At 32.5% G+C, this 17,502-nt stretch overlaps 2 protein-coding genes across 2 annotated transcripts; both read right to left on the reverse strand.

The window, feature by feature from the left end:
- Positions 1 to 6,690: 6,690 nt before the first annotated feature.
- Positions 6,691 to 9,387, reverse strand: LOC111005396 (WAT1-related protein At5g64700). Its single transcript, XM_022276875.2, has 7 exons — positions 9,019 to 9,387; positions 8,856 to 8,918; positions 8,658 to 8,774; positions 8,277 to 8,529; positions 7,763 to 7,921; positions 7,483 to 7,634; positions 6,691 to 7,113 (listed from the first exon to the last, which is right to left on the reverse strand). The coding sequence occupies exons 1-7, from the start codon at positions 9,210 to 9,212 to the stop codon at positions 6,957 to 6,959; spliced, it is 1,095 nt and encodes a 364-aa protein (XP_022132567.1). The 5' UTR covers positions 9,213 to 9,387; the 3' UTR covers positions 6,691 to 6,956.
- A 4,285-nt stretch (positions 9,388 to 13,672) lies between these two features.
- LOC111005733 (WAT1-related protein At5g64700) lies at positions 13,673 to 16,914 on the reverse strand. The gene is made up of 7 exons (XM_022277348.2): positions 16,414 to 16,914; positions 16,226 to 16,288; positions 15,865 to 15,981; positions 14,968 to 15,217; positions 14,710 to 14,868; positions 14,086 to 14,237; positions 13,673 to 13,954 (listed from the first exon to the last, which is right to left on the reverse strand). Exons 1-7 carry the CDS (start codon positions 16,608 to 16,610, stop codon positions 13,798 to 13,800), a joined length of 1,095 nt encoding a protein of 364 aa, XP_022133040.1. The 5' UTR covers positions 16,611 to 16,914; the 3' UTR covers positions 13,673 to 13,797.
- Between the last annotated feature and the right edge of the window lie 588 nt (positions 16,915 to 17,502).

The following is a 17,502-nucleotide window of genomic DNA, read 5'->3' on the forward strand; positions in this document are numbered from 1 at the left end:
CTGTATTGAGACCTCTGTGGAGAAGACACCAAAGAAATAATTTGCATGAATGAGGAGGCTCCAAAAGTTGTCAAAGGATATATGGATATATGGTCTGTGACTCACAAACAAATCTATGTAAGCTTTAGCTTGGAAGATAAACATTGTTAGCCATCACCACTCTCCTTAAACAATGCATTCAAATCTTAAAGTTAGCCCTTTTCACAGGGAACACTGATCCTAACTAAGCTTTTGTATCCAACCCCACCATTTAATTGTTGTTGTTTTGTCTTCTAGTAATGGTAAGATTACTTATAGATACATTTTAGATTCAGCACCAAATAAATCATGACACATAGACTTGAGAAATAATACAAGTGTTCTAAAATCATTTTAAAATATCAGTAACGTGTATGGTGTTGAAATTGGGAGTGTAGTGGGAAACACTTCATAGTGGATCAAATCCCACAACCAAAGGATATAATCAAAATTTTGTAGAAATGGTTATTTTACCATTAGGCAATATGAATATGAAGCAACCAAAATGTTGGTAGGAATGAATGGGATCGATTTTAATTTAGTAATTTTATCTGTTTCGGGGAAAAAAATAATGGAATAAAAAACTATTTTACTTCCACTTACAATTTTTATCATTGATAGTACACCATTCCTCCAAACATTTTCTTTTCCATTTTTCTCCTTCATGTAGACTTTAGCAGCAATAATGTGATATCTCAAGGATCTTTTTCATATTTATATGTGACAAATTGTTGTGAGGATTCATTTAAATATGTACTTTCAAGAAGAGGTAGTTGAAATCTTCATATTTGTTTATTTGAGAAGGCTTTAAAAATTGGAATATCTTAAGCGTATAATTATTTATAGATAGTCAACCTGATTAAGGTATATATTTCCCATAAAAAGTCGTGTGTTCAAATCTCTACCATACATGTTATTTTTTTTTTCTAAAAGAGATACTGATGGAGTATAATGTGAGAAACAGATGTGGGAGACTAACAAAACGCATTTCAATTTAAAGGTGGTAGAGATAGCATAATTGTGCGAATTAGAAGATCATCAAGAGAAGTTGCAGTTTTCATGTAGTCTCAAAGTTGAGTTCTCGATTTGAAAGCTTCCAAAAAAGGTATGGTTGTTTCTTTCCAAGTAAGTATACCAAAGAATAGTCCCCAAAAGATAGTTTGGGTGACTTGGGATTTCAAGGAATATCCTTGTGGTATTGGATTCAAACCACAAAGAAAGCAACTCCAGATATAGAGGTAGAAAGGTCAAAGGACCACCGACACTCTTGGATATCAAATGCTTATTCTATCATGGATATACATACCTCAGTGGAAGGTGCTCCAAATGAAGAATATATTTTCATTTCAATCAACTCTTCCTAATGAATAGGAAGGAGTGGCTGCAATGGTTAAACTTAGATTCTGTGATAATAAGAGGTGCTCTATTATAAATGAAGTATCATCTAAAGAGAGTTCATATAGTGTGTTTGCTAAGAGAGTTACCAACGAGTAATTTTCCATTAAACCAAAGTGTTTTGTTTTTTTGTTTTATTATTTTAAGCATACAATTAGTTGGAGATTCGTATGGGTTAGATTATTTTAGAAATTCTATTTTCCTAATATACTTCCAATAACAATGAAGCCCACACATTATCCCAAATATCATATCACTGTGCAGTAGAGGAATTTGTTAAAATAGACTTGGTAAAAAGAATACCATCAATTGTAGGCAACCAAAATAGACAATCTACACCATGAGCTTCTGAATGAGGTGTGAATGAAGAACTTACAGCGTTCTAGGCAATAGATTCCCCCTTGAGAAGAGGATAGCGGAATCAGTAATTACCAAATATGTCGTTGTACTAATATGCTTAAGGATCAATCTTGTCTTCACTACCATTAAAAAATTGATAACTCACTAATTTTTATAAGAAAAAATCTATTTTTACATTTCTATCTTTTAGTTATCAAACAATTAACGGTGCTTTTTTTTTTATAACTTGTTCAATTAGCACTGATTATATTATTGTTAATGACATATGGAATGTTAGCGCATCCCAGATTGAAAGTTAAAAAATAAGGTCATCTTTGAGATATTATTGTATATTTCTCTAATCATTTTGATTATTTTAAATAACTATATAGACATTAAAGAACACTAATAAAATAATAGACTGAAAAATAGTGTACATGTGAGTCAAGAAAGTCCATTAGACAAAAAGAAAGGAATGTGTTTGGTTGTTGTGCAGTGGCTGAAAACTTTGAAGAGAACGGAAAAAAATTGCATCTTGGGCATTTTAGTCAAAGAAGAGCAAAGTTATCAATTTTTCTTTTTCTTCTTCTTATAGAGGACAGACATTTATTTCTTATTGTTGAGGAAGAACAAACATTTATTTCTTATTGCTTTTCCACTGGTGGAGGAACTTTTTTTTTTTTCCTTCTTCTTTTAAATACTTGAATATTCCATCTTTTATTGAGTTAAAAGCTACTTTTCTATATTAATTTTATCAGTTATTTTGTTTCTTCACGTGTTTATTTATTATTATTATTATAAGATGTCTTTTTGTGTTGCAATTATTATTATTTTTTTTTTTGGGTTATTGACTGCGCATTAAAAATTTAAACTTCAAAACATCTTAGACAATTTCTTTTGAAAACAGTAGTACGAGAAAGAAAATGAAGCTTCATCTCCAATAGAACGTAAACAAACATTTCTTGGTCGGCAACATTCACTTTGGAAAATTAAGTGGGCCTTTTAAATGGAAATGTATATGCATACATATTTACCTAAATCAAGTTGGACTTTTTAATATATTTTTCAAAAGGTGAGATAATATTGAGATGCTTCATAGTCTTTAAAAATTATTATCATTTTGAATGGAATGAAGTGTTTTTGTCAATCATCCAACGTTCAAAATACCTAACAAAGATTTATAATAAATATGTGTTGGGTTTTGGTAAAATATTGAAATTGAAGTTGTCCACATTGAAAGAATACAATGATGGTCTGTATGTGCTAGAAGTTGTCCCACAACAAGGAGGAGATATGTTCCAACTACTTTAAGCTCATGGACTTGGGTTTTAAACATCCCAACTGAAATACTTTAAGCCAGGTATACTAGCTCTAGATAACTTAGCGGTATTTGCTTTGAAAGAGTGTTTTGTGTAATTGGGGTCGGAGAGAGAAATCTGTGTGATTGTAATAATTTTTCACATAGTGGATTTTCCCTTGTGGGCCGTGGTTTTTTCTTCGGTTTGGAGATTTTCCAGGTTAATTCTTGTGTTTCTTTATTTTATTGCTTTCTTTAAATTTCTCGGTTATTTTTTGCTTGTTGATATGCTTATTGTATTACGGCGCCAAAAACTTGTAGCAGAAATTGCTTACTGCAAGTGTACGGGTGAAGCTTTAATAAAGTGGTAAGTCAATACCGATATCGTCCTCTGGATTGGGTTTCTAGATCACTCAAGTACCACACATACAATTGCTCAATTTTATTTAGAGAATCAAAATCAAATGAGAGAATATAATCAAAGAAAATAAAAATGCAATAATAAACATAAAAACAATGGGGAGAAATGTCCTAGGGAATTGATTTCACCTATTGAATCTATGAACCAACTACTTAATTAATCAAGATTGGACGAATTATTAATTATATAGGCCAAGAACTCTCAAATCTCAACTGCCCCTCCCGAGCGCAAGCTAATTCTCCTTACGAGTTAAGAAACCAATATTCCAATCTAGTTTCTATAACAAGTAAAGGCTTTATTGAACAAGTCTTTTAACGACCTCTAAAGGACTTCTAAATCTCCCGATCTTAAAACCCCTTTAGTTATGCATCCCAGTTCTAACTCTAAACCACCTCTCCCGAGCGTAAGATTTCAAGTCTAAAATCAATCAATCTATGGCCAGTAGATTCAAGGAATTAAGCATAGGAAAGCATAAATAGAACATTCATAAACATTCAACCAAGAAAACTAAACAATCAATGCATAAAGTTCAATGGCTACATCAATCCCCAAGATGAGAGGTCTAGCTTCTCATATTCAATGAAAAACAATAAAATCACAATGAGAAATCCATAACAAAACTAGAAAAATCAAGGGAAAGGAGAAGAAACTATGTTCGGCGTGTCAATCGTCCGTCCCCGAAGCGACCTCTACGATCCCGAGCCTTGAAAATCACTTTTTTAAACTCTCTAATGGTCTCCTTGCCCTCCAAATTGGCCAAAAAGGCAAACTGCCATAAAACCTCTTCAAAACTCCCCCCTTTCGACGGCTGCACAACCCTATTTTTATAAAAAGTTGTCTCGGCAGCGCTGTGACGCTATATACAGGGCCATGGCGCTACACTATTCACAAACGCGAAATTTAAACTTCGGAGCGCCGCGGCGCTATTTCCTCAGGTTTTTAGCTCCAAATCTTGTTGTTATTCCATCTTGGTCACTTTGATTCCGATTTTTCTCTCATTTTGATTCGAATATGTCTCGTTTCCTCCCGATGCTTTATTCCTGCAAAATATATCTTATGTGCTTAAATTTGTCCTGAAGAAACGAAAACTAACAAATAATTTCAATATAAATCTCATGAAATGTAGCTCACAAAGTGTGTTATCACTTCACATGAAGATTCGGCACTGGTAGTTAGAAATTGGAAGAAGAAGAAAGACTCCGTACAAAAGAAAGCTTGTTGCTGGGGATGCGGACAGTCTGGACACATGAAGAAAGATTGTCCCATGGTTCGTCAAAGGGCTTTGGGCGGGATGCTGACAATGTTTCTCTCATCAGGGGAGACGTTGATCAGTTCCTTTGAAGAGAGAGAGAATTCATCTTCATGGTATGTCCGCTTTACCATGATAGAAGATGTGATGTTAGCGGTTCCACAAATTTACACATGGGCATTGGCTTGGCGATTATGCAAGGTGTGTGTGGTGGAAGTTATGTTGATGGCTGAAGAACTTCCAAGTGAGCCAAGTAGGTGGAAGTTGCACCATAAATGTCAGTAGGATTTATTGACATGTGACGAGGAAGAAAAATCTTGGAATGCGACATTCCAACTGATCTACTTTTATGGTGGAGTAGGTTATAGTTCTCTGAATTGAGAATTATGATTGTCGGTGAAGACAATGAGTGCAGTAGAAGCTGTGAACTTTTTTTAATATCTTGCCAAGGTGGAATTTGTTGGGTTTTGACAAAATATTAGAATTGAAGTTGTCCACATTGAAGAATACAAATATGGTCTCCATGTGCTAGAAATTGTCCCACGTCGGAAAAGTACAAGGAGGAGATGTGTTCCAGCTACTATAAAAGGAGCTAATGGGCGTGGGTTTTAATCATCCCAATTGAAATATTTAAGCCAGGTATACTAGGTCTAGTTAACTGAATAGTATTTGCTTTGAAAGAGTGTTTTGGTTTGGAGTTTTTCCACGTTAATTCTTGTGTTTCTTTATTTTATTGCTTTCTTTAAATTTCTCATTTATTTTCTGCTTATTGATATGCTTGTTGTATTCATAGAATTTCAAAGTAAATTACATATTTTAGGTTAAAAAGCCTAAATCGCTAAAATCTTTATTTTCTTTTCCTTTCCGGCAAACATCCAAACAATAAATTTAATTTAATTCATTTCAAATTATTCTCGTTACAAACAAGATAACAAATTTAAAATCATTTATTTTTCGGATTTCAAATCACGAAATTTAAATGTATTTTTTAAACTTTCTTGACGTCAAACAGAAGGTCATGTCTTTCTTTCAATGAAAGTCTAGAGTCAATTTCCAGTTTTGGGTGCTTTTGGCCTTGTATTCTATAGACTTTAAAATTTGTTGTGACATATATTCAACCATTTACTATGGATGCTCAGAACTCAACTTCAATTAACTAAATATAATCAATTAAAAAATAATAATTAAAGATAACATTGGTTGAAAAAATGACACTCAAAATTAAGGAAAAGGTTGGTCCTTGTCCAACCACCCATTACATAAACGGTTGGTATTGTCATTTTTAGTATATTGATGATTAACAAGTATATAACATAGACTTTTATAAAAGCATTCAATTAAGAGAAATGATTTCTCCTTTGAAAAAAAGAATAAGATCATATACTTTTTTTAGTTGGATTCGAATCCAATCTCTTGCCCTATTTTTTCAATCCATTTCTTTCGTTTATGCTTCTCGTTCATGTAATCGGTGCGCTCATATTTTGGCAAAATGGAGGGCTTCCACACAGAACACGTGTACTTGGTTTTCTTCTTTTCCCTTTTGGCTTTTGGAAGTTGTATGGGTTGATTACCCATCAATTATTGCCCGAGTGGCTTCTTAATAAATCTCTCTTTTTTTTCAAACAAAAAAAAATAAAGAAAGAAAGAATAAGATATACTTGGTAAATGATTCACAGCAAATATTGTCAATTATTTATTGATTCTCAACTCAATAAGTTATTGTTTCTTTTAGGTGGGTTAACGAGTCAATAATTGAAATAAAATAGTTAATATTATTGATTGAAAACATACTCTAGGAATTTTTCATCCTGTTTTTTAGTACAACAAAAAGAGTGGGAATTTAAACAAGTAATCTCTTGGTCAGAGATGGAAACTTTTCATCGTGTTAATTACTATTGCTTTCGTTGAGACATTTTAAGACATGGTCGTGGTAATTATATAATATTATAAAAACAAAGACGTAGGGCATAATGCACATTTAACTATGAATTTTCTTTCATTAATTAGTTAACATCATGTCAATACAAGGCTTACACCTTGTACTGCCTTTAGTTGAGTGGAATTTATATTACATTCACAATAATATATAAGATAAAATCTAGCTTCTTTTTCCATGAGAAAATTAAAGCTTGATATCTAGAAGATAAAAATTAAAGAAAAAATGACTTGAAGATTTTGAAGATGACTCTAGGATTTGAAGATCTAAAGGGGAAATAGACGATATTTTTGGCCAGTAACTATGGTTGAGGAGGTGATCTCATCTCTGACAATTCTCTTGCTTCAGCTGGAAGAACTGCAGGTTGATTACTCTCTATATCAACAATATTCAGCTCTTTACTTTTACCCCATAATACACAGTAAAGGCTCGCCACCAACAAGATTGCACCAATAAGACTGCATATTCAAAACCAACAAAAATAATAATTTAGATTTATGGAATACGTAAATGGTTAATAACATCGATACGCCCTTGTACTCCGGTCATTCTTTATATATCATGGATCACCCTCTTTCTAACCAATGTATAGAACTTTGTTTGCACACCTTGCGACTCCAATAATTGATATGATAATATAAATTTAATAAGCTTATTCATGAAATATTATTATTCTTGCTAGGTTGCTCTCAGTTACTTTTTGTAACAATCTTGACTTTTTAACGCTGAAATGTTGTCATGAATAGTTCTTAAAGTTTGCAAGATCTTTTTGGATTTTTTTTTAGAAAAAACATGAGTTCTACACAAATGATCAAAAGAAAACAGACCTTCCCAAGTGAATGCCCTCGCCCAACATCAGCTCAGAACCTATAATGGTGACAATCACATTCAAGGGCGTGGTCATGGCTTGAAAAACTGGACCCTTTTCTTTGAGCACCCAACATTGCAAGAAATTGGAGACAACAGTTACGAGAATTCCCTGTTTTTTTAAAAGACAAGACCAAATTAGAAGACATATAGAATAATATGATCTTCATTATTCAAAAAGCCACGAAATTAATTATAAACTATACTTGAAAGTAGAGACAAAAGTTGGTGTGTTCTTACGCAGTAAAGGACAGCAATAAGCCTAATATTCCAGCTCAATTTCCACTCAGAAGGGTTCCTTTCCATTGCTATGGCGACCACGAAGGATTGGACCGTGCTCAACATTGTTTGGTGGCTTATGAACACGAGTGGTGAAGGATAAGTCTTGAGAAAATGAGCCTATAATTTCCCAAATTCAGAAAGTGCAAGTATGAGATTTCATGTCGCTTTAGGAACAGTGGAAATCAGTGCTTTTTAAGAAAAGCACTAATGTTTTGTTTTCCTTTTTATAACTTAAAACGGTTTCATACAATATTGCTCCAATTAGGGTATTGTTTAGTTGGTAAATTTTTAAATTATCAAGTCAGATCCCAACACTTCTAGAGTTGGTCTTATCTATTTTGTCCATATAGGATATTAAACAACTTTTAACCCTCTTATTCTTTCTCTTCTTCTTTTTAACACACAAATTATAGAAGAAGAAGAACCAAATTTGCTATTTAAAAAAACTAGAATATATGAATGAATATTCAACCTGAAGTACAAACCACAAGCCCCAAGAAATGCTGGAGACAAAGAGGAGGAAGCAGCCAATAATCCAAGTTTTTTGAGAAGAGGCATGAGCTTGGTGGGCTTGGCCTTTGTGATATTGAAAAAGGTGATGATTTATGAGAGGCTTCAAATAAGGGCCTTTGTAGAAAGCAAGTGTGGCCACTCCTCCAATGCAAACCAATATTCCAACACTTTTTGCCATTCCAGCCACTGTTCTCATGTTTACTTTCTCCATCCTATCATTAAGTTGAGTTGAAAGCAAAATTAAGTGAAATCCACAACACTTGAGATTGCAATTACCACCCCATTATGTGATAATATTTCAATTTTCATATAAAAAGAAAATTCAATCATTCTTCTGTACCTCAATATGAGAGCAAAAAGAAATGTTGTGACAGGGAGGCAATTAAATGCAGCAGCGCCCAAATTTGCAGACGTATAATCAACAGCCACACCATAGGCATTGAATCCAATAGTCATCCTGAATATTGGAAAAGTAATTCCATTAATATATCAATAATTTAGATTAGATATGAAAAAATGTTCGAACCCCAAAACAGACCCTATTAACGAAATCATGAAAATCTTCAAGAAATCCATAAGAGAAAGAGGCCGGATCTCTTTTCTGTCAAACAAACAGAAAAAAAGACGGTAAATATATATAAATTAATAGGGCTAACTCCACGAGAACAAGAAAAAAAAGTGAGAGAGAATTTTTGCCTTGCCTTTTTAAAAACATCATCATGGGGAGGAAAAAAACAGCTCCAGCAGCTTGCCTGTAGAAGACAAACACAAAGCTGTTCATGCCAGAAGCAAACGCAGCTTTGGAAAGAAGACTCATCCCAGCCAGAAAAATCTGAGTTAAAACTGCTACGAAATATGGTTTCTTTGAACCCATTTTTAAGAAGAAAAGCTCCATCAAGCTTTTGTTTCTTAGATATGAAGGAAACAGAAACAAAGAAAAAACTGAGAAATTAGCTGAGCTGTGTGAGGTTTTGAACAATTTATATATTAATAAGGAGAAACCAAATATTGACCCCAAAAAGTTTTATTAGTTGGGTCAAGCTTCGGAACTTGATCAGAATGGCTTTTTTGTTAGAGAAATTCCATGATATTCACGAATAAGGATTACCCTTTTGCAAGTGACCAAAATGTTGTGGAATAATTAGAAAGTGTATTCGTATAAATTAAAGTTAATGCTTAAATTATTTAATTTTATTTTTCTTTTGTTGGTACATTCTAAGTTGGATATATAGTGAATAATGGGACACGTTTTTCCACTTCTTGACGCACCAAATATGAGACATGATTAGGTGTATTGGATGACATCTATCATTCCTAGTTTTCCTTTATTTCTTTTCTTTTCTTTTTTTTTTTCAAACTTTTTTCCTTGGTTTCTTTTCTTTTAATTTGCGTCAAAGGGAGTGCATGGAACTGAAATATGAGAACTAAATTTAAAGTAGATGATAATTATTAAAGCTCACTCTCTTTTCATTTTTTCATTGCTAAAAGAGACACTAAAAACGAAAAAGAAAATACATGTATTTCATAGTTTTATATATCAAAGAAAACAAATAGAAAAGGAATTTTTTTTATATTTGTGAGTGTCCGGACCAACTTACACGCACTTCGATTAATCTCACGGACCAACCACCTGATCCTACAATATTTTGTGCCAAGAAACATAAAGAAATTACTAACTCCCAGAAAAAGAAACTTATAAGGTAATCGTAGAAAAACAAATTGTGAAACAAAAAGATAGTTAGAATAGAATATATATATATATATATATAAATAAGTGGATAGTGTAACAAATGTACAGAATTAGCCTTTATTTAGGAAAATTAGGAAGATTTCCATAATTTTGCTCCTCTGAAGATAAATTCCCTCTCCAAGAACAAAAGATTTCTCTCTCTTTCCCTTGCTGTGATTTAGTTAGCCTTCATTAAATATATGAATTAGATGCTTTTTTTGTTTATTTAGCTTTAGGCACAATTTAGAAAATTAGAAGTGTGAGTAGTCCAATTGTTGTCTTGCCTCAAGTGATTGAATCATAAGAGGTTGATGAACCAAACATCCACACTATAAATCACAATTATATTACATTATGATTACCCTAGTTTTCAAGTTAATTAAGCTTGTATTAGAATTTTGAGATAGATCAATATTGAAAAGCAAGGATGATAAATCACACCCAAAAAAGAAAAAACAGAGTTTGGTTATCAATTTAAAGCATGAATTACCATGTGAAGTTAAAAAAATTCTTTGTTATACTTTCACTAAACGCAATTTAGTCTAGAGTCATTTTTTAACATAACGATTTAGTGCTTTTAGTATGTAACTGTATAATTTTTATAGTTTAAAATTTATAACAATATAATTTAGTCTCTACCATGAAAAATTCCATTAAAATTAAGAGTCGATTTTCAATTAAAGCATGAGCTTTTTCTGTTATTGAAAAAGATGATGATTAATGAGAGGCTTTAAGGGCCTTTGTACCATAATATATTTTTTTGCCATTCAGAGAGCCACTCTTCTAAAGTTATATATTTTCTCCATTCTATCATTAAAGTTGAGTTGAAAGCAAATTAATGAAATCCATAAAAGTTGAGATCACATTAGCACCCTACCCTATCATTGGATAATACTACTTCACTTTTCATAAAATTGTTTTATCAGTCATTCTTCTGTACCTTAATATGAGAGCAAAAAGAAATGTTGTGACACCATAGACATTGAATCCAATAGTCATCTTGAATATTTGAAAAGTTTCCAAAATAAAAGAATTAAGAAACAACATCTCTATCCCATTAATTAGATCAATAATTTGGATTTGATCACATGAAAAAGTCTTCAAACCCAAAACAGACCCTATTAACGAAATCACGAAAAATCTTCAAAAAAATTCATAAGAGATAGCAGTGAGATCTCTTCTCTAGCAAAGTAGCAGAGAAAAAGATGGTAAGTATATTTAAATTAAAAGGGCTCCACTCCTTGCTTTTTTTTCCTCACAGTACTATTGATTACAATTATTTACATAGTAATAAAAATAATAAAATTGATATGCATTTGGTAATAATATAAAAAGATGAATTGAGCGAGAGATTTTTTTTATTTTTAGTACCTTCTCAAATAAATGCCTTCAGATGAGAGAAATTGGGAACGGGTAATTATAATGGTATTTCAATGCAATCAAGTGGAAGTTAAAAGCTCTGTTTTTTCTTCAATTAAATAAATAACACCCACACTAATCTCGTCACTCGGAAAAATTTATGGTACTACGGGAGTACCATATTCCCTTCCATAATTTACTGTTTGCCACATCAACAGTGTATTAAAAATTATGTAGGGTCCATTTCTTTGATTTATTACGTAAATAGAAGGGAATATGGTACTCTCGTAATACTAGATGGTTTTAGTTTTAAGTAAATAAATAACCGACATTTATAAACTTTGGATATTTGTGTTGTGTAGTTGAATTGCTTGCTTAGGGTTTAAACTTCCAAAAACCTCAGTTTTAAGTAAAAGTTTGTGCTGAAAATTAAATTAAATTAAATTGTATGACAATGATAGAGAAATTAAAAAACAAAGAATTCTTCTTAAAATTAACATAGAGATAGATCCTAATTTACTAGTCTAGACCTAAGTATTTTCTTTTGTAGAGTGGAGTTTTTTATTATTATTTTGGTTGCCTTATTTGATTATTTTTAAGATTTTAAATGTCGATGTCGATGGAAATGTCGAGATCTCAATTTCATGACAATGTCGATGGAAATATCGATAAATATTTTTGAAAAAATTATAAAAATTTTGTAAAAACTATTTAAATTAACAAATAAGTATTTCAGTATTCCTAAATAAGTTGAAAATAATTAATGTTGGCTTATGTCTATATTAGTGAGATTTTGTTCATATATATATTTTTATATTTTATCGATTACTGTGTAGTATTATAGAAATGTCTATTTACTACTTATGTTGATGTCGAACCCGTATCGTAGAAATGTAGATTGAAATGTAACATTTTTTTCCTCCCCAACCCAAAAAGGAAGGGAAAAAAAAGTCTTTTCCCATACTCCAAGTCCATGCCTATTAAATTAGAAATTGCGGCGGTATGATTCAAAAAGGATAAATAAATAAATAAAAATTGTGGGTGTAATTTTATATAGATAGCCGGCAAAATATTATTGTAAATGTTATGATAGAAAGGCGCTGATTTTCTTTTGGTAATTTTTCTTTGTATTGCAGTTTCTATATATGGCGGTGGATTTGGCGATTAAGGAGGGACTGTCCCTGGTGTTGGGTTTTAGTCCCAATTTCTGTGGAATCTGATTCGTGTATCTCGTTGCTGCTCCATGATGTGTTTGAGGTGGATGTGCTTCTTTCTTACCTTCGTCAAACGTTGCACTCATTCGTCTGCTTCGTTTTCGCTTCACTTTTCGGGAGGACAATGGTGCTGCTCACCAACTTGTCCAACTTGCCTTGTCATAGTAAATCGACAATGTTTGGATTGAAGAGGTGTCTATTATTATTTTTCGTAGTCATGCATATTGTTGTTTCAGTGCTTCTTAGTTCTTAGCTGTGTTTGTTTACTTTTCCTTCAAAATATATATATATATATATATATATATATTTCACACTATTTATTATCTAACTTTTTTTTTTAAATAAATTCACTATGTAACTTATTTTCCCTAATATCTCTTAAGCAGTCCTTATTATTCTTAAGAAAATAAGGATAAAAAATAATTTTGTCTCTAGATTTGAAAAGAATTCGGTCTATGAATTTTCAAAAGTAACAATCGAGTTGAGTATTGATTCAGAGGAAGAAGGTTAAAAAGAAGAAAATAGATGCAAAGAGCCAAGGTGGATGCGAGGTTCTTGGGTTTTGTGTAATTTTATTTTATTTGTCGAAGATTTTGTGTAAATTTTTGTTTAATGGTTAATGACTTTTTTGGGATGAGTTTAAAGACTCATTTGAATTTGTTTTAAATTGAACTAGTATTTATAACATCAAACCAATCATTAAAAAGAATGAGACTAGAATAATCAAGATCAGGACTTTTTTTTTTTCCTTCACAAACTAGCCTTCTTGCTTATTTTCAATAAAAAAATGTCACTGGGTAGTAGTTGGGCTTGGGCTGGCCCAAACACAAAGCATGTGCAGTTGCTTTTAACAAATAAAACAGAAACCTGGTTTATATTATATTATATGGTTTTGACATTACACATAATGTTTAATAAGTATTTATCACCCCCTTCAAAAATAAAATAAATAATTATTTATCATCATTTTTCATGCATCAATTAATTCCATGACTAACTTAGTATATGAGGCTCGGACAACTCAATAGTATATCTATATTTTATCACACTGTATAATTGGAAATTTGTAGTTGGATATATATTTCATTAGTAACCGAAATGCGATACAAAACGAGAAAATCTATTTTATAGCATAAAGGAAGCTAATCAACACAATGAATGATGAAATGTAGTTTATTTTAGACTAATGTGGATTTGACTTCGGTACGACATGTCGACTCTTCAGACTCCTTTTGTGGTGTAGATGGTTGGTTGGTCGGAGTAGTGACAAGCTCTTTGCTTTTTCCCCACAAGACACTGTAAAGACTCATCACCAGCAAAAATGCACCTATAATACTGTCCATCCAACGACACAAATAATTATAAACCGAGTAGTTAAGACGATATTAATGTCAGAGAGTTTTTTCAATTTAAAAATTAAAAAATAGATCTAATATTAATAATAATAAAAAAAGTTGATTAATTACCTTCCCAAGTAAATTCCTTCAGACAAGAGCAATTGGGAACCGATGATTGTAGCGATTAAATTCAAGGGCGTGGTCATGGCTTGAAAAACTGGACCCTTCTCTCTGATTACCCAACATTGCACATTATTTGCCACGCCAATTATCAGTATGCCCTGCCCCATCCAAATATATCAACTTAATAAATCCACTATTCAACATTTTTACAAATTCAACCACAACCTAACTCATAATAATACAAATATATATATATATTAATCCAAGATTTTTGCTAAATTACATCATATAAGAGATCTTACAGCAAGTTTTAAGTTTGATTTTTTTAGTACAACAAATATAGGACGGAGTGAATTGGAAAAGTTTTTCATATTTTGAAAACCCGATTTCTAAAATGAGAGAAGATACTTTTAAAAAGATTACCTCCGTATATATTAATTATAACAAACCCAAAAGTGGGGTTTGATTAAAATATGCGGCCGGATTGAGTATCAAAAGGAGATTCAAAGGAACAAAATCCAATGATTAAAAACATGAATAACTCTCCTATATCTATCTTTTAAGTAAAGTTAGCAATTCAGAGAGAAAAAAGAAAAGACAAGTGTATAGTTTTGTTTATTTGCAGCTTACACAATAGAGTACAGCAAAGAGTCTAACATTCCAGCCCAATTTCCACTCCAAAGGATCTCTTTCCATCACAATGGCCACAACGAACGACTGAACAGTGCTCATCACCGTTTGCATACACATGAACTCCATTGGGAAAGGGAACCCCTTCAAGAACCGAGCCTGCAGCCAAATTTCTCATCCTTTTTTATACTATTTTATCAAATAATATTGTTGTATTATTCTAAATTATTCCAAGTTATAGGATTATTATTATTTTACCTGGAGGACGAACCAAATTCCCCAAGAGATGCTGGTGAGAAGGAGGAAGAAACAACCGATCATCCAAGTTTTTTGGGAGGTTGAAGAGTGGTGGGGTTGGGTCTGGGCGTGGTGAAAAGGTGTGTGAGTGAATAGTGGTTTGAAGTAGGGGCCTTTGTAGAAAGCGAGGGTGGCCGCACCCACCATGCACACCATTATGCCCACCACCTTTGCCATCCCTGCTGCTTTCTTCACCTCCACCTTCTCCATCCTGTGTGTAAAACACAACTACTCATTGTTAGGAACGAGCTGACGAGAGACCCACGATCCTCTAATCGAAGATAAGTATTTTAACTAGTTGAGTTACAAGATCTCAAAATAGGTTAGTACTTCAAAGTCTCAAACACTTGTTACGTCTCAAATAGATACTTCTCTTTTGTTATTGATAAAGAGAATACATAAAGTGATTTGAATTCTTTGGTTTATGAAATTAAAGTAGTTCGAATTTTTTTTAAATGTAACGTATACCTCGAAAAGAAATTCAAATTTACTACTTTTTAGTCCAGAGATAAATACTTTAATTTATTGAATTATGTTATAATTAAAAATCATTCATAAAAATATGTATTATTTTAATCCCTCCTTAGTTTTTATATTTGCCGACATGAGTATAGTTAACGGTAATTTGTACCTAATCCTTCTTTTAAGATGGAGGTTCCAACTCTCGTACCCTAGTTGTTGTACTTGAAAAATAAAAATAAATAAATGTAGAATCCTCTAGTTTGACTTTCTCAACAAATCAAAAGTATAAAAAGTTAGGATAGATTTTTAAAAGGAAAAAAATGAAAAGAGAGGGAAATAAAATATAAAATCACAATTACTATTAATTTATCATAAATATTGATTTAAAAAGATGACCTTAGTAAGATGGCAAAGAAGAATGTTGTGACAGGAACGCAATTAAAGGCTGCAGCGCCGAGAGTTGCCGACGTATAATTAATGGCCACTCCATAAGCATCCAATGCAAGAGTGATCCTAAAATCCAATATGAAACATGCATTATCCTCAATTATATTCTTTAAATAATATAATGAAAAGTATCATAAGATTCACTACATAAAATAACAATAATAAGTAACACTGTTTTTTTTAGTGGTGGGTGATTAATTTGACTAAGTTGGTATCATCGTAGAATTTTCTTTTTCATATTATTGAAATTCCATTCTTCTGTTTTTCTTTTTCCTTCGTTTGAATTTGGAATAAAGAATTTAATACAAACCCTATCAATGAAATGACGAAAATCTGGCATAGATTCTTCAAAGACAACGGTCTCTTCTCCTTCCTGAAATCCAACCAAAAATGCAACCATCTATCAATTCATATATTTTTCAAAATAAACTTGGTTAAGAACTAGGTCTCATAGAATTCAATTTCCGTTCTCAACTCAAAAATATAAAATTGAGATACCCTTTTAAGATCATAGTGAGGGGGACCAAAACGAGGGTTCCAGCGGCCTGGCGATAGAAGAGGAAGACATAAGTGCTCATACCGGTGGCGAAGGCGGCCTTGGACATGAGGCTCATTCCGGCGAAGGTGATTTGGATGAAAAATGCAGCAATGTAAGGCTTTTTAGAACCCATTGCGAGTGACAATTTGGTGTCCATTTTGGGGGCCTTTAAATAAGAGCGAGAGGGGCTGCTAATTGGGAGAAAAGGGAGCTGAATAATGAACAAAAGAAAAGAAACACGAACACGAACACAAAGTATTGCACTTTATCTTTTACATTGGAAGTTCAGATGCATTTAGATCGTAATGCGATGTGTGACAGCAATGGTTGGCATTTAAAGTGCTTTATAGTTTATTCTGCAAAAGGATTTTGTTGCCCTTCTCTCTATTGCCAATTAGCTTCAAAATTCCTTCACTTGTGTAATTCTTTTGGTTTCTTTTCTCCCCACCCAAAACAGGTTCATCTTTAAAGCCACCTGTTTCCCCTACTACCCACTGTGCCAAAGATATTTATAAATTAAATTTTTAGTCTTTACAATCCTGTTTTATCAAATTTTATAGTGTTTATTATCAATTTTTAAAATATATTAATTATTCTCACAAACTTTGGATATGAATCCTTTATTATGTTCAAGTTGATCCCTCCTTTTTAATGACTTGGAATTGATATTGTGTGGTTTTGCCAGTTGTATCCCTATAACTGGGGTATCGAGGGGCATCCATCATTGTAATCGATATTGCAAGACTCGTCTCTGAATGGGAAAAGTCTCCACTGTGCGTCCTACGAGGCTCGAATTGGGGAGAGAGTATCCTCACTCGATCACAAACCCACTCACCATGCCACCTTCCCGTGGTATGCTCAAGTTGGTCATTGTAATCATTTCAGATGAGCTAGGCTCAAGTTGACGTTGTTGTAATGTTATGAGAGGTGCAATACTAAATCACCACGTATCTTGGAGACCAAACCCTAAAAATAGTAATAATATGATTCAATAAGGGAATTAACCATTTTGTTGCAACTTACAAGTAATGCCATAACTAATTACATTT

The sequence above is a fragment of the Momordica charantia genome (assembly GCF_013281855.1).
Source record: "Momordica charantia cultivar OHB3-1 chromosome 1 unlocalized genomic scaffold, Mcharantia_2.0 BLBB01000001.1, whole genome shotgun sequence".
NCBI lineage: Eukaryota > Viridiplantae > Streptophyta > Magnoliopsida > Cucurbitales > Cucurbitaceae > Momordica > Momordica charantia.